The 26,593-nt window shown below is 41.5% G+C and overlaps 2 protein-coding genes across 9 annotated transcripts in view; one reads left to right on the forward strand and one right to left on the reverse strand.

The window, feature by feature from the left end:
- Positions 1-24: 24 nt before the first annotated feature.
- LOC129733123 (ubiquitin-associated domain-containing protein 1) lies at positions 25-4,304 on the forward strand. Of its 2 annotated transcripts, none has more exons than XM_055694710.1 (7): positions 25-663; positions 1,847-2,184; positions 2,356-2,516; positions 2,576-2,781; positions 2,847-3,327; positions 3,387-3,525; positions 3,579-4,304. In XM_055694710.1, exons 1-7 carry the CDS (start codon positions 401-403, stop codon positions 3,731-3,733), a joined length of 1,743 nt encoding a protein of 580 aa, XP_055550685.1. In that variant the 5' UTR covers positions 25-400; the 3' UTR covers positions 3,734-4,304. The 2 variants fall into 2 exon arrangements, with proteins under 2 accessions (XP_055550685.1, XP_055550686.1); XM_055694711.1 differs by lacking the exon at positions 25-663 and adding an exon at positions 698-864.
- A 67-nt stretch (positions 4,305-4,371) lies between these two features.
- Positions 4,372-26,593, reverse strand: part of LOC129733122 (centrosomin) — a 51,602-nt gene continuing 29,380 nt past the window's right edge. For 6 of the 7 annotated variants that reach the window (XM_055694708.1, XM_055694704.1, XM_055694705.1 and 3 more), the window contains 7 exons: positions 19,247-19,290; positions 18,609-18,880; positions 17,824-18,330; positions 16,654-16,845; positions 16,549-16,596; positions 5,182-7,285; positions 4,372-5,117 (listed from right to left, as the gene is read on the reverse strand). In XM_055694708.1, coding sequence (XP_055550683.1) covers positions 4,819-5,117; positions 5,182-7,285; positions 16,549-16,596; positions 16,654-16,845; positions 17,824-18,330; positions 18,609-18,880; positions 19,247-19,259 — 3,435 coding nt within the window. In that variant the 5' untranslated portion in view covers positions 19,260-19,290 and the 3' untranslated portion in view covers positions 4,372-4,818. Of the gene's footprint in view, positions 5,118-5,181; positions 7,286-16,548; positions 16,597-16,653; positions 16,846-17,823; positions 18,331-18,608; positions 18,881-18,939; positions 19,092-19,246; positions 19,291-26,593 lie in introns of those variants that run through there. The other variant, XM_055694707.1, reaches the window with a different exon arrangement.

Consider the following 26,593-nt stretch of genomic DNA (forward strand, 5'->3'; position numbering starts at 1 on the left):
CAGGTTCGCTATAGCTGTCATTCATGTGAGAAAGTGTTTTGTTTTTATTAGCGGATTTTGGTTTGTATAAATCACACTTTTCCGACGCTCTGGCAGGTTCGGTGGTACTGGTTATCACGAGTTGTTTTAATTTAGATCGCTAGCCAGTCTGTGTATACACTCTGCCCCGTACGGTAAGAGTGGAAATCGAAGTTCACGATAGTGCGTAAGTTTGATAGCAGAAGATAAATGTTGTGCTTCGAATCGGTTCGAGTCGAAATGAGATGCCTCGGACGTCAGGTGTAACAATTTGCATATGACCTATTTAGTTTAGACCTGCCCGGTTGGGTGTGACTGATCCGGCTGGATAGGAGCTGGAGCTTGTAGTGTTGAAAGCCTGCCAAGAAAACGAGGACGGGAAATGATTCCCTGGATGCGGGAAAAGATTGCCGAACGAAAGGCCCGCTGGCAGCAGTCCAGGAAGCAGCATCGGGACGCGGCTTCAGCGAATAACGCGGCTGGCGAAGGAACTAGTGCTTCTTCGGATAGTGCGAATTCGTCCCCTGCTGGATCAGGTAGTCGAACAAGCGTGGCCAGAGGTTTTCGATTCTCCAGCAAGCATCATGGCCAGCAGCAGCAGCAACAACAACCACAGCAGGCTTCAACTTCCGCGGATCGATCAAAGTAAGCGCTTACTAGACTGTGTTTGCATATAAAGTGTGATTGTTCTGCTGCTCGTGTTGTTTCATAAATAATAATGAGAAGATTTCGGAAATTCGTTGGCTCTCTATTTGCTAATCGGGTTTCCGGTTTGAATAGGAATGGCCCCACTGAGAGTGACTTGAATTTAGGAGGTACAGCTGTTGTTGAAACTTGTGCATTAGGGTAAGCGACGCCATTTTCATGTTATATCGATTTTGTACTACAACAGCTATTAATCGAATGAGTTGGCAGTCTTAAAAGCAGTCGTATAACCACATTACCTTTTCCTTTTGCTTTATATACTTAGCGGCGTATTCAAACTAAGATTTTCTGATGTAATGCCGCGTTTTACGGTTTAATGGATTCATTGTTTGGTACTTGGAAAATCTAAAGTTTATATCTAATAAAAACATACTAAAGTCGCTTGCTATGCGTTTTTTGGAATTAAAAGTTTTTACAAGGATTTCGGAATTCAACAAATTTTCCAGAAAACTCGGAAACATTATTTTCTCCGCAGGCCCAGATTTGAGGGGGGGGCAAAGGGGGTAAATGCCCCGGGCCTCCCGATTCAAGGGGCCCCCCTAATCCTGGGCGACCTTTTTTTTGCTCGTCACCTTCCAGAACGTTACCTCTAAATGTTTAAAGAAATGAGGGCCTCACAAACCAATTTTTTTTTCACGTTGTGCAATGCTTTTCTTATTTGATGCTGTTTTCTTTGATCAAAATGTTAAAGACTATAGTTTTTAAACAATAAAATTATATAACAAACCAGCTATACAAAAAAAAAAAGAGTTTAACAGGGAGTACCTATGTTCTAAGTAAAATATTTTTCAATGTTGGAAATTGAATTTTTTTAGTGTGCAAGTTTTTTATAAAAACATCAAATTTTATTTTTTGTTTGGGAGCTTAAATTTGAAAAAAAAAATACAATTTACAAAACTTAACGAGAATCTGAAATCCCTTCTGTATAAAACAAAGTAAGCCATTACCTTTAACCCCTTTGACACACATTTTTCCTAATCTCAAAGCCACAAAGGTTAATTGTGCCGAGGATTAAAACTGATAAAAACGACAAAAGCTTCGATTTCAGGAAAAAATCGCCCGTCTAACGTACCGCCGAGACCAGTATTGATTAGTTGTATACCCTTCGGCTATTTATTTGCAGGCCATGCGGCAGCAGCATCCCCAGTACAGCTGGTTGTAGTTCCATCATTACCGCAGCCTCCAGCGATGAAGAGCCGCTCTCGTCCCGTCAGCACCTGATCCCGCTGCGTATTATCAGTCCCCGTGGTGGAATTGTGTGGCTCGAGGCCACCCACGACTGCAGTGGGAAAACGCTACGTGTTCAGGCCCTGGAACGCTTTGCCAGCTGTTCGTTTTCCCTGCCGCACTTTTCTTCCGATCTGGACGAATTGGTTGCCCGGTACAAGCTGATAAGGGCCCACAATCGGAAAGTCTTTCACGATGACGACACGCTGGAGCAGCAAGGTGTGCGTACCGAAGGTCAGTATTTTTGCTACCCGTCAGCGCTAATCCGATTAGCAAGAGTCGGGTTGATTGATGTGTGTTGATAGCAAAAAGGCCTAAACAAGAAGTAAAGTGTGCTAATCGCTTGATTTAAAGGCTCCTATTAATCTACTTGAATGTTCATTTATGCTAATTTTTCACCTGCAGAAGAGATGTTGCTAGTGGTCAAACGCACCGATTTTATTCCCGCGGAGGAAAACCTGAAAGGGCCAACTGTATCCGAAGTACTGGCAGCAACAAAACATATTCCACTGTCCAAAACTGCCCCTTCAACCAACAACATCAACATGGACCTGCTGCACAATGATGTAAATCTTTGTGATGGTTTGTGCTTGCTTTTTTTAATCAATTGTTTTTGTTTCTTCAGTTGCAGCAAGATCTGCGCCGAATATTAATTTCACTAGCACGATCTTCGGCTTTTGTGATAGGCTCGGGACCATGCGCTGACAAGTTGATCGCACTGTTCCGGCAGCGGTTGGTCAACCGTCGGAAGCATCAAGTGCGCTCGATCGAAACTTTACTGGAAATGGGATTTTCCCTGGACAAAATACACCAAGCGTTGGAGATTACCAAGTACTTTAAAATCCACAAAGCACTAAAGAATAATTACAAACACTGAATTTATTTTTCCCTTCCAGAAATATCTTTCCCGCGGCCTTGGATTGGCTAATCCAGAACGACAGCTCGGTGAAGCTACTTGACTGTGATACGCTAAGCTCTACAACGATAGTTTCCGGGACCGCCGGCAACGAAGCGACCAGCAGCGGCGGTGGAGAACAAAACGGCACTAGTGTTCCTACGCGATCGAATCATTCGGAGCGACGAAACAATGAACAATCGAAAAATACCTCAACTGATACTTCCTCGAGAAGTCCCAGTCCGGTGCGGCTGGAGGATGCAATCGAGCAGCAAGATGTGCTGGACGGTGGACCAAGCGAAGCGGTTCGTTTTCAGACGAAGGTTGAAAACGTCGAAATTCTGCTAGATGTTATCCGCCAGTACTCCGATCGAGACGTTTTTCCTGCGCCGGAAATGGTGGCTTCCATCGTGGAGATGGGTTTTAGTGAGAAGAATGTACGCGAGGCGCTCGTTGTGACTCGTAACAATCATGCTGCTGCTGTGAGTTTATATTTTCATAATTTCTCCTCAATTCGATTGCTAATTCTACTTGGTTTCAGTGCGAATGGTTGCTGGGCAATCGAAGCAAAAGTTTAACCGAGCTACGCGACGGATTGTCATCCGATTCCCCTATACTGCAGGTACTGCTTGCTTCGCCTCAAGTACAAATTAGTTTAGGCAATCCTAAGATGTTTATCGGTGAGTATTTTTTCCCTTCTTAACTGGATAAAATTTTAATCTTCAATTTTAAGCACTACTCTCGATGCTGGACAACTCGTCAACGATGACGATGTGGCTTAGTGACAACGATACCTCTGCTGTTCTCGGACACATTCTACGGACGTACCACGAGGAGAAACACATAGTGGCAATCAACCAATTTAGCAATGCACAAAGCTTTAACTAATTGCAGTTTAGAGATGCATCGATATCTACTACTTGTATATTTGGCAGACGAATGTTGCTCGATCAAAATTTTTATAGACACAACGCTAAAATCAAAAAACAAAAAAATATTTACCGATTCGCAAACGAAGTAAACATTTTAACGGATACAGATAAACACTCTAGAATTTGCAAACAGTTCCAGTAACAGCTTAGAGGCCAATTTTGCGATACATGTTCTAATACATATGCTTCTTGGATTTTTTTCTCAGAATATAGCGTACGCAATCAAATCGCAATTTCTAGATAATGCTTATCCTAATTGCTGTATCGATTCATTTCGTTCGTTTGAAAGATGTAGTATTATCGATACAAACTCGTGAACATGGACGAATTTAAGTTCCAGCTTCTAGTTGCGGTACGCTATGATATACTATTTTTTTTATCGTGCGTTTAAGGTCAAATCAAGTTGGATGTACAGACGACAAATTTAGAGAAAACTATATTCAAGAAAGCATTACATTGCATTGTGATAAAATTTTAAAGATTAATAATAAAAATCATTTCAACAAGTGCTTATGGTAAAAACTAAATTCTTTAATTTTTTGTTTGAAAGAAGTATACGATGTGATATGATAGCCTATTAAATGAGACACTTTGATTTTTCACTTTTAAAAACGACTTTTAATAAGAACGTATTTTCGACGATTTGTTACAAATAAATTAGTGTGCGTGGTGGTTTAGATTGAAAAAAGTTTTGAAAATAAAATAGCAATAAAAGGTCAGTCAGTTGCTAGCAAAAGAACGAAGCACATGAAATCGTCAGTTAAATCGGACTAATTGATAAAAAAAACAAAAGCCTTATCATAATACACATTCACCTACAAGTACACACACTATCATTCCACGCGCAAAAATATACATGCTTCCTAGTAACCTAACCATCGTTATCATGTCTGTATAGTACAATTTTTCATGTCCGTTTGTTTTAAAAATGGCACAACAATTATGTTGCCTGGGTTGATGATGATTCACATTTTGCCGATTGTTCTAAAAGGAATGGATGGCTCTCGTTATCGTCTAGTCTAGTATTGGCGTGAGCTGATTTCAGCTTTTCCGTCCATCGATGGCACCGCTGGAGGAGGATTTCTCCAGTTCGTTGGTCATATTGGTGCGAACCGTCTTGAGAACAACGTTCGTTTTCTGGATCTGCTGCTTGATGTCCCGCTCGAGTTGCTCCTTACGTTTGTTGGACGTTTTGATGCTATCGTAGGCCTGCTCCAGATGGTGGCGCGTATGTTTGTATCGCCGCTTTAGCTCCGCGTAGTCCGCTTCGATTTTCACACAATCGTGGACAATCGACTTACTGCTGTTCGAATTCAGGGACGCGTTGAGCTCAGATTTGGCTGGAAAAGGTTTTTATAGTAGGTTAAAGAGAGATTTTATTCTTCTAAAGACACAGGAACTTACCTTCCTCTTTCGGATCCATCAGCAGATTGCTCATCGATTTCGTCAGCTCGAGTGTCTTCAGCAGCGGCCTAGCGGGACTGGTCGAGCTATCGGCTGCCGTTGGTTCCAGGCGGTTCGATTCCGTGTTCGAGAGCCGGCCGGCATCGCTTTCGATGCCCAAATCAGGGGACGAGTTTTGCTGTCGGGGCGTTTCCTCCGTCTTGAATGGTTGTTTGCAATTGTGCAGTTCCTCCGAGGTGTAACCGAAGGCATTGGATCCTTCTGATGTTGAGGAACTGTTCAGTCGCTTTGTCGGTGATCTCGCCAGTTGAGCTTGAAGCTCTACTAGTCTGGCGTTGAGGTCGTTCTTTTCAGTCTTCACAGCTTCCAGATCGCAGTGAACGTTTTTAAGTTGTTCCTCTAGCAGGCGTTTCTCGCTAAGCGCTTTAGATCGCTCTAGTGCAGCCTTCGAAGCTTGCAGTGTTGTTTCGTCTAGAGCCTTGCGCATTGCTTGAACAGACTTTTCGGCCTCGGCTAGTTGGGTCTTCAGACGGGACTCTTCCTCGGACATGCTGACGAGGTTGAGATGGGCATCTTCTAGCCGGTAGTGTAGTTCCTCCAGCTCTTTAGTCTTCTCCAAATAGATGTTTTTGGAGATGTAGCTGTCGGTTAGACTTGCCTCGAACGAAGCTTGCTTTGCTTTTAGCTGGTTGTTAAATGATTCCGTCAGATCCCGACGAAGATCTTCCAACCGAAGCCGTTCCTGAGCTAGAAGAGATTCAGTTTGAGTTTTATGTTTTTGTTGAATTTCCAAATGCTCCGAGCGGAGAGTGTCCAGTTTCATAACGGCCACTCGAAGGTCCACGAAAGCTTGCTCGCGATCCTTTTTCAATTTCTCTATAAACTCGTCTTTCTGTTGAATCTCTCTGGTGAGCTCTTCAAGTCGATTTTCACTGCTAGTGACGCGTTCCGCTTGCACATTATTTTGCTTTGCTAGCCGTTCGTTCACATGACGAGTGTTCTCTAGTTCCATTTGTGTGCGAGAGGTTTTCATTCGTTCTTCTTGCAATTTATTGTCCAGATCTACCAAACGGCTCTGAATGTCTAGGATCTTACTATCTTTCTCCTGGATGATGTTGCTCAGTGAGCTCACAGTGTCTTGCAGTTGTTTTAGTTCCAGGGATTGTTTTTTGGAGTGTCCAACATTTGCCTCGTTCTCCGAAGTAGAACTAAGCTCTTGGAGGATTCTCCCTGTCGAATTCTTACCTTTTCCGGCTGAATTCGTTAACGATGACCGTTCTTCTAGTCCAATTCTAGCAAGAGACACATCCCGGTCCGGCTCGGACCATGATTCCGAATCGGATATGGGTTCCGCTAGTACTGGTACTAACTTTCGTCGGATGTCTCCATGATTGCTCTTAGATTTGTTTATTGTTCTGTCCTCTAGCTGTCCTTTCAGTTTTAGATTTTCCGCTTTCAAACACTCGATTTCCTTTGCGGCGTTTCTTGCGACTCTGTTGTCTTCGTGCAAGTTGAGCGTCTGATTTTCCTTATTACCTTCTTTGTCGAAACGGAAACTACTGACATCAGCAGCACCAGTATCAGCTAAAAAGCCGCTCAAGCAGCTCAAACCGACTAGACTGTTCTCTGGCAGGGACAACCCGGTAACGGAAATGGACATGTTCAAACTACGCGAGAGGTCCAAGCTGCGTTCAACGGCTCTCCGCATCGCCTTCCTGCGATCTACCGACAGCGAGCCTCCGAATTCTTTGTTCTTCAATAGCGAATCCAGGAAACCAGCCAGTTCCTCCAGTCTCTCCGTCGAAATGGCACACACATCGACACACTCCTTGCGCCACCGTTGCATTTTCTCCGCTTCCTCCCGGGCCTGCATCAGCTCATCGTTCAGCTGCTTGATAATGATGTTTTCGCTGCGATCGTTCGATCCGCTGGTTAGCTTTTGGATGAGGCTGTCATTTTTCTTCTGCAGAGCCTTCAGGCGGGCGCAAAGCGTGTCATACTCTTGCTGGCTTACCGGCAGTTGGTTCTGATCGATTACAACGGGAGGCGGTTGTGTCAGTGCTTGTTGGCCAGCGCTTCGGTTGTGCGAATGATCGGAGTTGATCTGGAAAAAGAAGGGGTATATTAATAAAAATTGCAAGGGACAGAATTTCGAAGTGATAGTTATTGTTGATTAGTTTGCAGTGTGGATTTGGTGCTGATACAAAAGACGGTCACATAAACTCTCGCAGTGGTTTTATTGCCCAATAGGCCATCGCATGGTGACGTCACGCACCTGAGTTTGACAGCTACTGGTAACTTTGTTTACCTTCGAGTGATACAATTTTGTTTTCAATCATAGTAGATTACTTCAAATGTGACCAAAACGCCCGTCAAATGTTGTGCGTGAGGTGCCAGTACACTAAGAACAATTAAAAATTAAGCAGCGTTTCCGCTACGCACATAATTGCTCTGCCATAAAAAAAGCATAAAGTCCAAAACGTAAACAAAGTTACCACTAACTGTCATAAAAGTGAGGTTAAAACGATTTGGTGAGATAGTCTATGAAGGCTCCTCTGTCATATACTTCGTGATAGGGCTACTACGATTAGTGTTGTCACCAACGAAATATTTTTCGTTTAACGTGAAGAGTCGTTTACACTATCAGATGTTTCTACTAAATTAGGAATAAAAAACATCCAGATGCTGAGTTCACTCAAACGATTTCCTCAATAATTAGTTGACATAATTAGAATTGTTGAACCTTTCAAAGAAGGATTTTAGTACTTATACTGGCCTTAGAGTGGCGAAAAAGTTTTCGAATTCAAATTCTCTGATTTTCCCTGATATTTTCTTAAAATTTAACATTAATTTCCCTGATATTTTTCAGCATACGGCACCAAAATCTGCAACGTTGATGAATACAACTCTGAAATCCCAGTGAAAAAAGTATTAAATCGGATATGAAACCTAACCGTGGAAGTCCCGAATGAGCCTTTTATGCTACAAAAATCAGTTTTTGCGCTGAAGAGTGTTTTAAAAAAGAATCACGTCTCGGTGAAAAATTTTTCCCTGATATATCCTGAATTTCCCTGATCGAAATACAATCAGGTTTGTTTTTATGCGTTTTTTTATACGCGTTTTTTTACGAGGTTTTTTTTACGCGGATTTTTTAATTAACGCGGTTTTTTTTACGCGATACCGCGCTAATTCAAAAAAATTTTCACGAATTTCCAAATTAACCTGGGTTGGAACCAGAAACGTTTAAGTGTTTATCTAGTAAAAGACTTAGTCCAAAAAATACTCTCCGCCCACCGAAAGATCCGGAATGACCATCAATGACCGTCAAAGATGACAATTTTTTGCGACAGTTCCAGCTAACGGCGTTGCCTATTAATGTGATAGAGTGTGCAAAACAAGGACGTTTACAGCAGTTGATAGACCGTCACAAGGAGCTTTCCAGTCCGGGGTTGGGTACATACAAGTACGGTACTGTGAAAATCAAACTAGAAGAAAACGTACAGACAGTTTTCCGGAAACCTAGATCGGTTGCGTACAAGCTAGTGGATGAAGTTTCAGCGGAGTTGGATGTAATGGAAAAAGAGGGGATAATCAGCAAGTGTGACAATTCAAGTTGGGGAACTCCGTTAGTGCCCGTGATTAAAGGTGATGGTAGTGTCAGGCTGTGTGGCGACTATAAGACCACCGTAAACCGATATGTGAAAGACGTGATTCATCCATTACCAACTGCGGAAAAAGTTTTCAGCAGATTGAATGGGGGGAAAAGGTTTAGCAAGCTAGATTTATCGAAGTGCTATAATCAGTTTATGCTAAGCGAAGAATCTCGTGAGGTATGTGCAATTTCTACGAATAAAGGAGTGTATAAAATGAATAGGCTTCCATTCGGAATCCGTCCAGCGTCGGGAATAGTGCAGCGAGAATTATAAAAGCTATAATGCGGCATTCCAGGAGTGCAGAATTTTCTGGATGATGTGCTGGTCACCGGAAGGACTGATGAAGAGCATCTGGAAAATCTGGCAAAAGTTTTCGAGGTTTTGGCGCAAGCTGGTCTTAAGCTTAACCAGTCTAAATGCCATTTTTTTAAGACGGAAGTTACGTACTTAGGCCATATCATCGGAGCTGATGGTCTGCGTAAAACGGAAGATCGAGTTAAAGCTATTCGGGAAGCTAAGGAGCCGGAGAGTGCTCAGGAAGTTCGTGCTTTCGCAGGACTTGTGAACCATTACGCCCGATTTGTAAATGGTATGGCGGATATAATGTGTCCTTTATATCGCCTGTTGAAGAAAGGAGAAAAGTTTCAGTGGACGTCGGAGTGCAAAGAGGCATTTTTGAAGGTCAAGAATGAAATATGTCGAGATGTTATGCTGGCCCATTTCAACCCAAAAGCAGATCTTTTGTTGGTGTATGATGCCTCTATGAATGAAATATCTGCCGTGCTGATGCAAAAAGAAAACGAAAGGGAGCGACCAGTGGCTTTCGCGTCCAGAGTGCTACACTCGGCGGAGAGAAATTACAGTGTTATTGATAAAGAAGGATTAGCCATCGTGTTTGGTCTGAACAAGTTTTTCCACTACTTGGTGGGAAACACTTTCACAATTAGAACAGACCACAAACCATTGTTGTCCATCTTGAGTCCATCAAAAGGTATACCGCAGATAGCCGCGAGCAGAATGCAGAGATGGGCAAACTTCTTGGCTGGTTTCAGCTATAGAATAGAACATGTAAGTTCACAGAGCAATATAGCAGATTATCCATCGCGAGTGCCATTTGAATCGTGGAAACTTTGGAAGGAAGACGATAGTTACTTGAACTTTTTGAACAGTGGTGAAGAGAAAATGGTCAATTGTGACGTGGTGCGTGAAACAATGGAGAAGGATTCGGAGTTAATGACAGTGAAACGATGTTTATCAACCGGAAGCTTTGTTGGAAGTGAAAATCCATATCGAAGAGTGTGTAAAGAGCTCTCCCTAGAAGACGGATTGGTGATGCGCGGAATAAGATTAGTGATTCCGCGAAATCTCAGAGAGATCGTTCTGCAGCAGGTACATGGATCTCATTTGGGAATCGTTAAGAGCAAAACAGTGTTACGGAGCACCGTGTGGTGGCCAAACCTGGACGAAGATTTGGAGAACCATATCAAAAGTTGCACAGCATGTTTAGCCAATAAACCTTCACCAGAGAAGGCCACGCTTATTCCGTGGAACCCGGAGTCAGTGTGGTGTCGTGTTCATCTGGATTTTGCCGGACCAGTTCATGGTTGGAGTTTCCTGATAGTGGTTGATGCGTTGTCCAAATGGGTTGAAGTTTTCCCAACGACTAAGTGTGACACAGAATTCGTACTGGATAAACTCACTGAGTGCATTAGTCGGTTTGGTCTCATGAAGGAAATAGTTTGCGACAATGGTTCTCAATTTACATCAGGAAAATTTCGGAACTTCTTGATGGTCAACGTAGTTCGGCTGTTGCTGACAAGTCCAGGGCACCCAGCAACGAATGGACAAGCGGAGAATGCAGTTAAAACGTTTAAAGCATCGCTTATCAAATCGGTTTCAAGTGGTAAGAAGAGTATTAAAGATAGAGTTGCGAATTTTCTCATGGGTTATCGGTCAGCAAACCATTGTACTACGGGGATGACGCCTGCTGAAATGATGTTGGGACGTCGAATTCGAACATCTTTAGATCTCATGAAGCCTATGAAGTTAAAGACGTCTACGGAAATGGAGCGTAAGGCAAAGGAAGCAGTTCTTAAACGGCAATCTGTTCATATCGATTCATATCGTGGCTCCAGAGAGGTTGATTATACAGTAGGCGATAAAGTCATGGTACGAGACTATACAAATCCTAATAAAGCAGCGTGTAAACCAGCAGTTGTGACAAAAATAATCGGGAGAAGGAGTTACCTGGTTAAGCTTACGGATTCAGGTAGAGGAATTAAACGACATGTCAACCAGATGATAACCGATACCAAGGAATCCTGAGCGAAGTTCGTCAGTTGAAAGGCAAGGGCTTACGAGGACGGAAAATGTGAATAAACGAATAAATTTTGAGTACTACCGGGCTGCAGCGATGCCGGTGGTTTCGAGCACTGTTTCGCGCGAAGATCAGATTTGTAATAACCATACACCGTTATCACCTGATGCTTTTATGTCCGAAGAGGATGAGGAAGATGACGTATCGTTTATGGATCCGCCCTTGATACCAGAAACGTCTACGTTGAAGGCACCTATTGTGGACCTTTCTGTGGAACGACGTGGAGGAGAAGGAGGGTCGGTGGTTCCTGAAAATTTGGAGGGGCAGAATATGGAGATTGGATTGGAGAGTCCTAATGAAGATCTTGTCGAAAAGCAAGTGGTGGACGCAGATCATTTGAGTGATGATAGTGAGGAGGAGTTAGATTTGATAGGGTTTGACAGAGGCTTTTGGAAGTTAAGGGATTATGTAGGTAAAGTTCTGAGGAGGTAAGAAACTAAAGAACATTTATTTCTTTCAGATTTCAGTCTTTGAATGACATTTACGAACGCCGGAGAAAAAGTGGATCCCGTGAATAGTCTTAATGTTTTTATATTGGCCTTATCCGTTTTAAACAATTAAGTGTGGGGGTGTGGTATAAGTAATAAACACCATCAAGGCACCCTTCGACTCTTCTGATGCAATCTCAGTTGTCAACAAGAGTGCGACAGAGAAAAACCATGTGCGAATGGAAGTTTTAAATAAATGTATTTAACTCAGTAAACGCGTATTATTCTTGAAAGATATTACAGTAAGCATTGATGATACCTATTTGCCCCGGTGAGCGAACAGTTGAACGCAATCTAACGTTCATTTGAATTCATAATTTTGTATCACTGGTGATAGTCTCTCTAAGATTTTCGCGATACTGCTGAATGCAAGTGAACTTGGATACAATAAATATTATCGTGTTTGAATCATTCAGAGTCCTTCTAAATTATTCGTAACACTTAGAAGCGAAAAACAATCAGCAGCGTTTCTATGGAAAATTTGTACGCGAGTGAATATAATTGGACGATACATGATGAGTGACAATATAGTGAGTGAAAATTCCCACGCTTGCTTATACACTAAAGTTGCTTTTTACACGGGGGATACGAGCCGCGTAAAAAAAAACCGTGTAAATTCCGGAATCCGCGTAAATAAAACCAGCGTTAATTCTGCATTCAGAGTGAAGGGGAACCGAAATCCGGGCAAAAAAATAATACCGCGTAAATTCCGGAATCCGCGTATAAAAAAACCGCGTAAATTCCGGAATCCGCGTAAAAAAACCGCGTCAATTCCGGAATCCGCGCAAAAAAAGTATAAATTCCGGAATCCGCGTAAAAAAAACCGCATAAAAAGCGACCTTAGTGTACTGTTCGATCGGAGGTTGAATGGAAATGGAACGTACTTGATTGCAGATCGCCGAAAGAGGATGCGACCACAGCTAGAAAAGTTCAATCCAGTCGAGACCGAACAAATTCACATTTTGATGTGTGGGTGCCATAATTGATGACTTTTCCCAGAGTGATGGAGCAGCAGCTTAGTTCTCTGATGCGGTGCAAGGGTTTGCGCCGTTTCTGCCTAATTGGTGGTTGGTTGTAACTTCGGTGATCCGAGGTTCTCCCAGATCTGTCTTGAAATGACGGTGTCGAACTGCAGCCGAATCTTTATTCCGCCGATTATGACATTTAGGAACTTCCTACGGTCACGGCACACCTGATTTACTTAAAAAACGCCGTTCACAGTGGACTTTTATTCTATTTTTCTATTTTTGTTTGCTCCATTGTTGGGTTTCACAGAGCTGCAGTTGCCGTAACCTTCCTTGTGTCCAACTCTGATGTAGTGCAGGCCACCGCACTGCCAGCATGGTATCTTCGAAACGCTTGGCTGCTTGCTATACATTGACTGCGAAAAAGTTGGATTCGATACTTGCTTTTTTTTTTGTTTGATTGCATAGACTGATGCAGTTGTTGATGATTTCTGTTCTACCAGCGCGGTGTCATGTTTCAGATTCTGCACACGTTGTTTCCAATTTGAATTCGCCTTCTCCTTCGGATTCCAGCTTGGCCAGTAACCTGGTTCGGACGTCAGCTTCTTTAGGTGAACGTAACCCACAGATGAAGATGAGAGACTTGCATTGATCCGCTGTGGATACGATTCAAGTCAAAACCCTCACATCACTTGTTCACAGCCGCTGCATACGTTACGTAGTCCTTCTCAGTGCGTTTCGAAAGTTGGAAGCACTGGTACCGTTTGCCTCATTCCAAACAGCTGCTTTAATTTCTCACATTGTCACACTGAGGCTCCGTGTAGTAGGAAACGGACCTTAGCTGCAACGTCCAGCTTTGCACCATCCTTCAGGAAAAGGTCTCGATATTTCTGGAACCGCCGGTTGCACACATAGCCATTCTTGGGGTCGTAACAAAACTCACGGATGTTGGATGCCAATGATTCGATAATGAAACGTTCCATAATGGCCATGCGACGAGCGTTTTGTTCCGCCATCTGCCTGTTCTGCTTGAGAATGTCTCGATTTGAGCACCGCTTAAGGTTTTGTTATCCGTTCCAAGAAGGTGAAGTTGGATTCTTTAATTCTCGTCGCCAAATTGTTACATCCGAATTACATTCAGAATAATTGAAAAGACTATTTCTAGGATCTTTATTAAATAACTTGTTAGTTTGGAAGGTAATTCAGGAATGAAGAGATGTTTCATATCTGCCCAACGGTTACTTTGATGCTACCATTTGTTTGCTCATGGTAACAGGGACAATGGTGCTTATTACGGGAGTCACTTCACGGTGAAATATATTTCACTCTCACGCTCACTTCACTTTTTTAGACTTACTCCCGACTCCACTTCATGTGAGGTGACAAAAATCACCTCCGTGGAGTGAGATTGACAGTGAAGTGAAATTGAGAATAGGACGAGTGAAATGAAATTGTTTGCCAGCTCAAAAAAACCCCAGTCCCAGAAAGTCGTTTTTTCCCGTTTTTTTTAGATAACACCAGATCTTGACGTGTTCTGCATTTCTAAGACATTCGGCATCAAAAAAATGTTTTTTTCGGTATCGAAAATTTCCTGAACTAGTTTGAATTTTTTTCATCGGGCCAAAAAATTAAAATTTTACCGCTTTAAGGCACGGATCAAACTCTGACTCGCTTCGTTACTGAAGAATAAATCCAATATTTACCATTAGATCACAAATCAATCATTTTTAAGACTTATGGCAGCTTCGTGGAAGCATTTCACCGCTCAAAATGATGCTTATTACGGGAGTCACTTCACGGTGAAATCAGAGTGAAGTGAACAAAATCCTATTACGGGACTCACGTAAGTGAGAAAAACGTCGCGAAGTGACATCTGCCGTGGAATCTGGGTTATTATGAGTGTCATATCAGTGAAGTGAGAACGGAAAAAGCGACGTTTCGCGTGGAATTATTTCACGACCATTTTGAACGGTGAAATGATTCCACGAAGCTGCCATAAGTCTTAAAGTTGATTGATTTGTGATCTAATGGTAAATATTGGATTTATTCTTCAGTAACGAAGCGAATCAGAGTTTGATCCGTGCCTTAAAGCGGTCAATTTTTCATTTTTTTGCCCGATGAAAAAAATGCAACTAATTCAGGAAATTTTCGATACCGAAAAAAACATTTTTTTTGGTGCCGAATGTCTTAGAAATGCAGAACACGTCAAGATCTGGTGTTATCTAAAAAAAACGGGAAAAAACGACTTTCTGAGACTTAGACATTTTTGAGCTGGGAAACAATCTCATTTCACTTGTCCTATTCTCAATTTCACTTCACTGTTAGGGTCTTATCATGGGAGTCACTCCACGGTGAAGTGACAACCGTAATAGGCACGGTGAAAGTGATTCCCATTTGATTTGCACGCGTCTTTTTTTACCGTGAGATTTTTTCACTTCGTTCTCACCGTGAAGTGACTCCCGTAATAAGCCCCTTAATCTCACTACACGGAGGTGATTTTTGTCACCTCCCTTGAGGTGGAATCGGGAATAGGTCTAAAAAAAGTGAAGTGAGCGTGAGAGTGAAATATATTTCACCGTGAAGTGACTCCCGTAATAAGCACCAACGTCCGTGAAATAATTCCACGCGAAACGTCGCTTTTTCCGTTCTCACTTCACTGATATGACACTCATAGGTGCTTATTACGGGAGTCACTTCACGGTGAAATCAGAGTGAAGTGAACAAAATCCTATTACGGGACTCACGTAAGTGAGAAAAACGTCGCAAAGTGACATCTGCCGCGGAATCTGGGTTATTATGGGTGTCATATCAGTGAAGTGAGAACGGAAAAAGCGACGTTTCGCGTGTAATTATTTCACGACCATTTTGAACGGTGAAATGATTCCACGAAGCTGCCATAAGTCTTAAAGTTGATTGATTTGTGATCTAATGGTAAATTTTGGATTTATTCTTCAGTAACGAAGCGAATCAGAGTTTGATCCGTGCCTTAAAGCGGTCAATTTTTCATTTTTTTGCCCGATGAAAAAAATGCAAACTAGTTCAGGAAATTTTCGATGCCGAAAAAAACATTTTTTTTATGCCGAATGTTTTAGAAATGCAGAACACGTCAAGATCTGGTGTTATCTAAAAAACGGAAAAAACGACTTTCTGGGACTTAGAGATTTTTGAGCTGGGAAACAATCTCATTTCACTTGTCAGATGTCACTTCGCGACGGTTTTCTCATTTACGTGAGTCCCGTAATAGGATTTTGTTCACTTCACTCTGATTTCACTGTGAAGTGACTCCCGTAATAAGCACCAATGCCTTCAATCACGATAGTGACTATTAAAACACATAATAGTTGACTATATAAAAAAGGCTCAAAATAAAAGAGGACACAATAGATCTAAGTACTGGTCGCAGTGGTATAATGTCCCCAACAAGGTAAAAAAACATAATTAGATTAGTTATATGAAGTGCATCGTTTAACAAGTGACTTGATGAAATCATTAGCGAATTGACTCGTTATTTCACGTTTGCTCAAATCAGTGATTTTTACTTCAATGGAAAGGGTGCCACCATCACCGATGAACCAAAAAAAAAATCGGGCAATATACTCACAGAGAATTGGTAACAAAGGACGTCAAATCGAACAGACCAGATATAAATATTTCACTAACTAATAAAAGCAATAGGTACTCTAACAATAAATAAAGTAACAACAAAAACGTGTCCACTTCTAACAACAGAAGTGAATCATGCAAAGCAATAAATAAACAACGCAATCTAACGTCGGCTAAATAAACTTAAGCTGGGTTTGGAAATTTTGGAGGTAACCTGGCAGAGAAAAAAAAAGTAACAGCATTTTCTTTTGAATTGAATCGGATCGATGAAAAAGCTCTACCTTTCTGGTGGTTTCTTTGGTGGTGGTAATCGGAGACGATTCCGAGCTCTGGGTAACGAAACATTGTTACAAAACAATAATTTTTCTTAAACTTCTATCACTTACCGAGTTCCGCTTTAGGTGGGAATTTTCCCTCTCCAGATCGGTGATAGTTTTGCACAACTTTTCGATCATCTTCGTAGCCTTGAGCAGTTCCGCGGATTTTTCCTTCAGATTCGCTTCGGCATCGTTCAGCAGGCAAAGCTTGTACGCCAGTTCCGACTTGGTCTCGAAAAGGGTTTGCTTCAGTCGAACATTCTGAAAAAAAAAACAACGGTCCAACCGAAATTTCGTGCTAAATTAAAGAAAGTTCTCAAATCAATTTTTGCAGGTTTTTTTTTCGCTTTAGATGATAACAAAAAAATTAAGTTGAGAAATTTTCGATTCATGGCTTGATTTTCTTCATGTCAGCAAATAAGCCCTGCAAAGAAGACTAAACTATACTTTACTTAAAAGGCACTTGAAATTTACGAGGTATGAAAAGAAAACAACCTTAATCTTGTCCAAGTAGGGACTCTTGCTAGTTTTGTTCGGCAAAGGCCATTCGTGTGAAACCGGGGAAGCCTTTCTGTTTCCAAAGATGGAAATTTCCGGAACGGAATCTGCCTTTCGGGGACCTAGCCGGTAGTTGTTGCTTTTGGGTGGACTGCTCGAGTGTCTTGTTTTAGGGGGAGGTAATATTGAAGTGTTTGCATGACATTGCCAATCTGAGAGCAACGGGAGCTTTTCGAAGGGTAATTTTTGCCGGGCTCCTTTCGAAAGCGGATTTTCAATTGGAGCGGGCATACTTTTCGGTCGCGTTTTGTTGCTTCCGGACGAGGCTTGAATTTTCAGTTGTTCAATTTCAGTTGAAAGCTTTTTACGTTCCTGTTGAAATTTTACAACGTGTTCATCGGACATATGTTGAAGGGAGCTCTTCATAGTCATTATATTCTAGATAAAGTAAGGAAATGAGCCATGGAAGAGTAGAAAACAAAAAGGTTTAAGTACACTCATTTCTTGCATAAGCCGTTTCTGATCGCTTATAATTTGTAGTTGAACCGAATGTTCGTCTTTCATTCGAGCAACGGTTTCATTCAAATGCTGTTTCATAGCCTTGAGCACTTTGTTCTCCAGATTCAGATGGACAATACGTTCCTCTTTTGTGTTGAGAGAATTTTGAAGCAATTTACTCATTTGCTGCATGATAAGATCAGACATCTGATTGCTGTTTTGGTCGAGTAAAAACAAACTTACCTCGACATCCGACGTGGCTTTTTCACCTTCCTCAACTTTGTCTTTCAGCTCAGCGCACTCGTAACGAAGTTCGCTTAGTTCTGAATCCATGGCGCTTAACTTGCGATCTTTTTCTTCAAGCTGCTGCTGCAGACTGTCGATTTTTGCGCAGAGTTGTGCGTTCTCGTCGTTGCGCTGTCGCAGTCTGTTTTCGAGCTCCAGCTTCTCCAGTTGATCCTGCACGTTAACGTTCTGGTGTTCCATCTTGTCGAGAAAATCCAGCAGTCCCGTCTCATTGCATCGACTGCGGCTCATATTGTGCTGCTGCTGATGCAGCCGATCGGCCGCTTCCAGCTGTTTGATCTCCTGCTGTAGCATATCGAGCCGTTGCTCCAGGTCGACAACTACGGTCTGGTGTTGCTCCTCGGCTTTCCGCTGGCTGTCTTCCATCAGTTCCATCGCTTTCGCAGCCTGACATAGTAGGTCTTGTTTGTCCTGCAGATCTTTTCGGAGGGATTCTACCTCAACCTGGGGAGAAAAAAAAATAGGAAAAAAGCTTAATTTTTGTCTGTATTTTTTAATTAAAGGTTTAACAATGTATTTATTTAAATAAATTTTGTAATAACAAAACTTTATAAATGAGAAAAAACAGTCATGAAATCGATGTACCTAATCAAATTTTCGTAACCATCACTGTCCCACAACCCAATGAACCACGAACAATGAGTTCATGCCTTAGTGAATCCAATCATTAAACCAGATGGCATATAATCTTCCTCAAATATAAAAAAAGATGATTTACCCACCTTCAGATCGATGTTCTGCTTGAATAGATTTTCCGGCACTCCTGTTTCGGTTGGCGAGGTGAGCCCGCTCGCATTACCGGCACCGCTGCTGCCGGGAGCAGCACCGCTCATTCCTGCATTTTCCTCCAGAAAGTAGATTCGCAGCTTGAGGTTGAAATTTTCCTTGCGCAGCGTTGACATCTGCTCCTCGTACTCGCGCAGGGATCGACCCTGGGCCGGCGAACTTTGACCGGCCAGGGTGCCCATCGATGGTGAGCGGAAACCCATCGAATCTGGGAAGAGAAAGAAACTGAGTTGATTTGTTTGCTGCTGAAAGGCTACTATTGCAAACAGTCAGTATAATCCATCTGCTAGTTTTGCTTCGAATTTCGGTGTCCGTAGTAGAAGGCAACCGTCGTCGCAGCGCTTCGATATATTTTTTAGGTCAATTTTCCGTTCGAATGGACACGGTATCGTCGATGACAGCGGTTATGATAGTTCTAAACAAGCGTAACGCGATTAATGACGTGAGCAGGCGGCTTCCCGTGAGTAAAAGACTCATAGCCTGCTTTGGTGCGCGTGCTGCATTTCGACGTTGGTTGCATTCTAGGCCGGAACGGAATTTCGCAATGTGACCGGTTTTAAAATACAAAACTTACATGAGTTATCCATGGTAGCATCCTGTTGATGTGCGGGACTTCCACTGAATAAAAAAAGGAAAATAAAATAGGATATTAAATAAAGTGCGTGCTTAAAATTCACCCGGATGACACAAACGATTCCATCCGACGGATCATTTGTTTTCATAGTTCCGAACGAACGGCAAATTATAGCAGTAGGTCAATAAACAATTTTCCATACGTTCACGCCTAATTGGTGCTGCCCGCCCGGCAATGTGGGAGGGTGGCATGGCGAAGCCGGGGGTCGTATACATATAATAAATCACAAACATCTGCAGTGTACGGTCACGCAACATCCGATCCAAACCGTTGATCTGGATGATGATGATGATGATGGCAGCAGTGTGCAGTGAATATGAGATCAGATCTAAAGTAACACCACCCCCACACTTGCCATTTGTGCGCGCCCTTGCATTCGGAACGGCACTGCGAGACAACATGTCTAACGTCTTAGTTGATTGCTGTTCGGGCTAAGTTTGATTGTGACCTATGGCTGGCAGTTCACGAAAGCGGCCAATTAGGAAGTGGGTAATATTTTCGCAGCGGCGTTTCATTGAAGCCCCAATTTGATACCGGGTGATGGGTCTGCGTTTCAATTGCGTTATCTTTTCTTCCGCAATATTCACGCAGGCATGCGAAGAGTTTCAATCAATTAAGATCATTTCTCTCGTCCCGTGCTGATATATGTGGTCATAAAGCCATACAATGGTAATGGCAAGCTATTAGTGCGTGCGATGACCGCGGAACTAGACTGGACACAATGTCCCGCTGAATTAGTGTGACTTGAGTTGAAGGAAAGGCGTTGGTGAAAGAATGAATGTTGAGTTCGGTAAATCGAAATGGAACGTGACTTAGGGATGGTAGCTGCCTATTGCTGTACTTTGATACTCGCCCGATGAGTTACGAGTAATGTTATCAGTGCGAGCGTTTCTTGTTCAGTTTGCAACAATTAGTTTCACTGGAAGTGTACGCGCAACGCACAGTCGAAAACCTTGCTGAAGTGGTTGATGATTATTTTCACCACAGCTCTTATCGCTGCGCGGTATAATTCATGGAAATGTACGATGATCCACTTCGGTTCTGTTGGAAATGTACTTGTCTTAATTAGAAATGATGTAAGTTTTATTTTTCGGGTCACATTTATAGAAACTTTATTCGCACCAATACGAATGAAATCATATATATCAGGCAGCTCAGAAGGGACCCGAATGAAAAAATTAAGCGAAGATTAGTAATCCCACTGAAGCAGAATCGCAAAGCAGCTCTGTTTTAATCGAAAATTTATTCGATTTTTTTTAAGAACACTTGAGTTTGTTATAGTTTTAAAATGCTCATCGCCGAATCTAGCAACATTTGACTGTTGTTATCAAATCGACTGAAAAAAGCTATGAACTGGTGTAAAATCGAGAAACAGTTCATCAATCGTTTGCCTACAAGAGGCCGTCGCTTCCGACGGTGGGTTGGCGACCAGCTAACTATTGGGATTGCGCAAAAAAGAACCACGGAAACTATGAGCAGTTACACTGCTGATCCTGTGTGTGTTGGAAAATGAGTACCGTCGTTACACTTTAACCCACCGCTGAGAGCCTGCGTGTTGAAGTTGACGTAATTAATGAAGAACGGCATTTTACCGGCCAAGAGCTCTGTCGAGTCACGAAAGAAAGATGAACTGATATTCAAAAAATGCAGTAATACTTTCAGAATCCATGAGCAAAGCGTGAGCAAAAACACGATGAATGTAGTTCAACTGTATGATAACGAAGAAAAATCATACACTTCTTTTTTCTGTTTTGTATTAGGTACTTTTATTTCAATTATTTATTACTTATTTTTATTCGCGATGTTCGTAGTTATGAAAAAATCTACTTTTTGTTTTCGGTTATAGAACTCTGCCTTTGTGATTTTGTTTTCTGTGGTGAACCCATCGAACGTCCGAGCCATCTCCCCGGTGCCGAGCGGAGTCATATTCTACGGTCGATTGCGGAATCGCTCTGCTCGTTGCAACTATTTCTAATCAAAACGGCTCTCTTTCGGTGCATTGATGCCCATGATCGGCTCGATCGCTTGATAAATGCCGCAGCAGCATTTCGACAAACAAAAGATCCTTTGGTTTACAAATTATAACCCAACTCTCAAATAAAATTAAACGTGTAGAAATTTGGAAGAATATTGAAAATATGGTTATTTATTTTTACTTTGAAAATATCTAAGCCATAATATTTGAATTAATTTTTTTAGCATTTTTTTTTTTGGTGCGGTATTAACATCATTTTTATGACAGTACTGTGCCTGTACTGTTTTTGTGGATTTGAATTTTTCCACTGGACGCTCAATTGTTGATCTGGCAGGACGATTATGACGACCATAAATTGGACGTAGCGCTCTTGAAGTTGATGCCACTGACTCCAAGTTTTGGCAGTGAATTTTAATAATCTCGACTCGTTGTTGGATCGAGTATCTTTCCATTATAAAATGGCAAATCTTACTGAAGAGAAAGGCCCTATCGGTCTACTTTTGTAGCACTCTTATTGAAAAACCGTTTATTTGCAGCAACCTTGAAAAATTCGGCAGGGAGAAGGCAGTCCTTTTCAACTATTTTGTGGTTTTTCAATTCTTTACCAGCTTTCTTGACCTCATCCAAGCCTGGCAGTCCACAGCTTGTCCATGACAACTTCTTCAGAGTTCAACCTCGAAATGTTGTTTCCAACGCATGGCCACCAGTCTTACTAGTTATTAGGTTTTCTTCGACCTTTGTGTCTCGGAAGGACAGCACATTGATGACTCCGTACTAGGCTGACTAGACGTACCGTTTGAACGGGACAGTACCGTTTTTTCATTTTTAACCGTCCCGTCTTTTTGCCATTTTGTGCCGTTTTCGGCTACTCCTTGAAAAAAATCTTAAATAAAGCTTTGCATTGAAATTCTCCTAAATTAAAAATAAGTTTCCAAGCAGCCAGGATTTTTTTAATATTACTGAGTACGTTTTGTGCCTTCCTGACAGTACCGCATCACTGGAAGGACATTCCCTATCGTGAACTGACGAAAAACTCGCGATTGGAACTTGAGACCATGATTTTTTTTTCCTGTGTGGGGTCATCACTGCGACCAGAGATTAGATCTATTGTGATATCGCCCAAGTGTTTTCTGTACTCCACACTTCATATTATTTGCAGTATCACTATTGAAGTAAGTGATACGCTTATAATTCATATTCGTGCTTGTGTGTAAGTTGTACCTTTCTGTTTCATGCTTACTACTCTACTATACCGAGACTCTGTCCCTCCTAACAATATCGCCTTATTACAATTCCCTGGAGAGAACTTTCATACGTTACTCACACCAGTTTTATTATACCAGGGACTTATTTTTGTTAGAAGGAGAGTAAACAGAGGTACTGTAGAATTCAGATTGAGGGAAAGGTACTTGTTGGGAAGCCTGAGAATAAACCCATGCTAAAGTCCTTTGGCAACCAAATGGCCTGATTCTACTATTTATTTATTTATTTATCATTTATTTATCATCAGACCGACATCGGTCTCCATGAATGCTGGGTGAGGAAAAGCTCACTTGAGGTGGTTGCAAGGACCTTCCTCAAATGTGCACAAAAACCCCACCATCTTTTAGTATACAACAACGTTTAAAAGCAGAGCGGGTCTGTAAATTCACGAGCGATTTCAAAAATAAAACCGAGCTGACGATTTGCTTTGTCAATAGTAGCAGTGATTTGGGGTTTGAACGAGAGTTTTTCATCCAGTATAACACCAATATCTTTCACTTGTTCAACTCTTTTCAGTTTTATACCAGCCATCTCGTAATCGTAGGACACAGCATTTCTTGTACGATGGTAGTTAATAGCATAGCATTTCTCAATAATCAATAACAAGCTGTTTCGAGAGCACCAGTCACTGAACAAGTTTAATAAGTTTTGCGAATCCTTGCAGTCCTCATGGCACCTGACAACTGAGAATATTTTCAAGTCGCCAGCAAAAAACATTTTTCCTCCGGAATTGAGCAGCAGTGCCACATCGTTAATAAAGATGGAAAATAACAGTGGTCCAAGATTACTGCCCTGCGGTACTCCTGAACAATTTGAAAACATGGCAGAATTACAGTTTCCAATACATACAAACAATTCTCTATGCACAAGATATGATTCCATCCATTTACAGAAGTGCACAGTGCAGCCAAGTTTCTCTAGCTTGGATAAGAGAATGGAATGATTGACCGTGTCAAACGCGGCTTTTAAGTCAGTATACACTGTATCAACTTGAGATTTAGAGCCAATATTCTTAATACAAAGCGATACGAATTTCACGAGATTGGTTTCCACCGAGCGGCCTCGAATAAATCCATGTTGTTCTTTGCATATATACCTGCGACACGCAGCGAAGGGTGTGTTGTTAATAATAGTCTCAAACACTGTAGATTCTGCGCGCAAGGAAGTAATTCTCCTATAGTTTCCAACGTTACACTTATCTCTTTTTTTAAAGACTGGAAACATGGATGATTTCTTCCAAGCAACAGGAAAGCATTGTTGTTGTAGAGAAGCATTGAACAGCCAAGTTAGTGGAGCTGCCAGGATCAGGGTTGCCACATTTATATGTGTATTTTTCTTTGAAAATATCTGTTTATCTGTATCTCCGGCCAAAAAATCTGTATTAAAAGTCTGTATCGAGCAAACTCAGAATGTTGGACGGAAACATTTTTACTTGCAGAATATATTTAAACAAATTCCTTTTTCTCTACGTGATGTTTATACAAGTTTTGGTAAATTTATTTTTTAAAGTTTTCGTTTATTTAATATTAGTATCTCCTCCTTGGTCTGCAACGACGTAGCTTTCAACTTTTAAAATTGAGATCATTGAGAGTGTGGATTTAATAAAAGAAATTCTCACAAATGATCTGTAACGGAAACTTGAAATTACCATCCCGCCAATAGTGGTGTTCAACAATTCAGACCAAGTTAAATAATTTGTTTCAATGAATACTCCGTTAAAAAAGTTTTTTTCAAGCGTGCAAAATTCGTTAGAAGCTCTTTGTCAGTCAGATTACTGTTACAAATTTGGGAAATTGACGCATCAAATCGTTTAAATTTTCCAATTTCACGAAAGATTTAAGATTACCTAAAGCTGCCGTTTTTACAACAGGATTGGTGGAATCGCATCTCTTTGCAATTTGTTTTACGAATTTTGCATAGAAATCCTGACAAATATTTCGAAGCGTTCATTTTCGCACTTCGTTCAAGTCACATTCCACTTCTTCAACATCGATACCAACATAATCCTGATGTTGTTATTTTTTATAAAACTTTGAAAATCGTATAATCGAATTTTACCTTTGAAATTGATTTCAGTTCGTCGGTATAACAAAAAAAATCTGTCAAACCTGTATTTTTGGCAATATTCCGTAATTCTGTAATACAGATTCTGTATTGCTTTTTCAGTTCAAAAATCTGTATGATACAGAAAATTCTGTATATGTGGCATCCCTGGCTAGGATATCGGAGCATTGTTTCATCAGAGCTGCAGGAATTATCCCCGGTCCAGGCGAGAAGGATGATTTTATACTCTCAGTGGCGCGTATCACTGACTGCTCGCTCACATAAAAAATATCCATGTTTAAAACTGAAAACGGCACATCCCTCAAGGCTTGCTCTCTTTGTTGAGCAGTGACTGTTTCGCTACTAAATACGCTAGCAAAGTGTTTTGCAAATAAGTTGCACTTGTCATTTGGCGAAACGGTACACACGTCATTGAGAGATGCAGTCAAGGGTAAACCATTCTCTTTCCGTTTAGAGTTTACGAATTTCCAATAATGTTTGGGATTTCTCCTTAAATTTTGCTGAGTGTGAAGAATATAGCGCATATACAGATGCCTTTTGTAATGGCGATATTTATTACTAGCAACAGCAAAACTGCGTTTGGTGTTCGGTTCACGTCGACGGGTATATTTTCGAAGGGCTTTGGCTCGAATGATTTTTAGGCGTCGAAGCTTTGCATTAGACCAAGGTGGCTTCCTAGAGACCTTACGTAAAGGTACAGCAATCATGAGACAATTATTCAACTTTTGATCGTAATAGTTAACTGCATAATTCACATCAGTGAAAGTTTCAAGAATGCTCCAGTCAATTTGCGATAAAAGATTTCGCAATTGGTCAATATTCGTTCTACGATAGTCAAGCTGGTTTAAGTCAGGAACATCTTCAAATTCCACTGGGCGACAAGCAGTTACTTTTACGTTGAGAGCGGGGTGGAAAACAACAGGTGGAACCATCGTTTCAGGAGCTTCATGAATTTTGCACTGTGAAACACAGTCTTCATTTACGAAAACGAAGTCCAAACAGCGTAACTGGTGATTGCGAATATCATTTATTTAGTCCCAAAAAAGCGATTTCGTCAAGCATCATACGTCTAGAAGGCGTGAACGCAGAATTTAGTGGATCAACTTATAAAGGCCCATTCGAAGTGTTTTTCCAGAGTAGACCAGGCTGGTTGAAGCCACCTATAATTCGAACCCACGACCACCCGCTTACCAAGGCGGACTCTGTAACCTTGCGGCGACGGGGCTCCCCAAACGACCATGATAATTGTTAGTCAAAATCTCGATCGCCATGTGACAAATTTCAGGAACTAATTGCAAAGAATCACACTTTTCAGGATCGGGTAAGTTCATCAAAGCAATGGTTAATAAAAATTGGTAAAAATTTTCGAAAATCAATTTTATCATGTATCCCGTTTTTCGAACCCATTTATCCCGTTTTTGTCCCGAGAAAATCTGATCAGCCTACTCAGTACTAGTACGTGGGTTTTGAAATTGGATTGGTCGAAAAAGAACGGAACGGTAGCGGTTGACCGCTGCAACGGTTAGTCTGATACAGGCTTTACTATGTTCACGATGCCTCAGTCGTCGACTCCGGATTAGACGCAGTTAAATTCCGCCCAATATAGGAGAACAGACGGTTACCGTTACACAGTTAGCATAGGGCCAGTTAGCATTCACCGGAGTGTGGACCGGATCTTCAATAAGTTTACTTATATTCAAGCACCCCAAGGAGGTTGTGATAGGGTCGCAGTGAGACCTTGTTTTACAGTTATCAAAATACTTTTAACTAATGTTTGCTACCATGAACCTAGATTGTTTTGATGTCTCGAAAGTAAAGCTTTTCTTAAAAATTTGTGATAAACTTGTAAGAGTTTGAATAAGTTCGTCAGATTTGTGGTGAGTGAAGTTACAGTTCTTTGGGACAAGCCTTGGTGATAAAGTTCGCGTACAGTAAAACATACAACAACCTTCTTTAACAGACAAAAAAAATGATCTGCTGTGAGA

Source organism: Wyeomyia smithii, chromosome 3 (genome assembly GCF_029784165.1).
Source record: "Wyeomyia smithii strain HCP4-BCI-WySm-NY-G18 chromosome 3, ASM2978416v1, whole genome shotgun sequence".
Classification (NCBI taxonomy): domain Eukaryota; kingdom Metazoa; phylum Arthropoda; class Insecta; order Diptera; family Culicidae; genus Wyeomyia; species Wyeomyia smithii.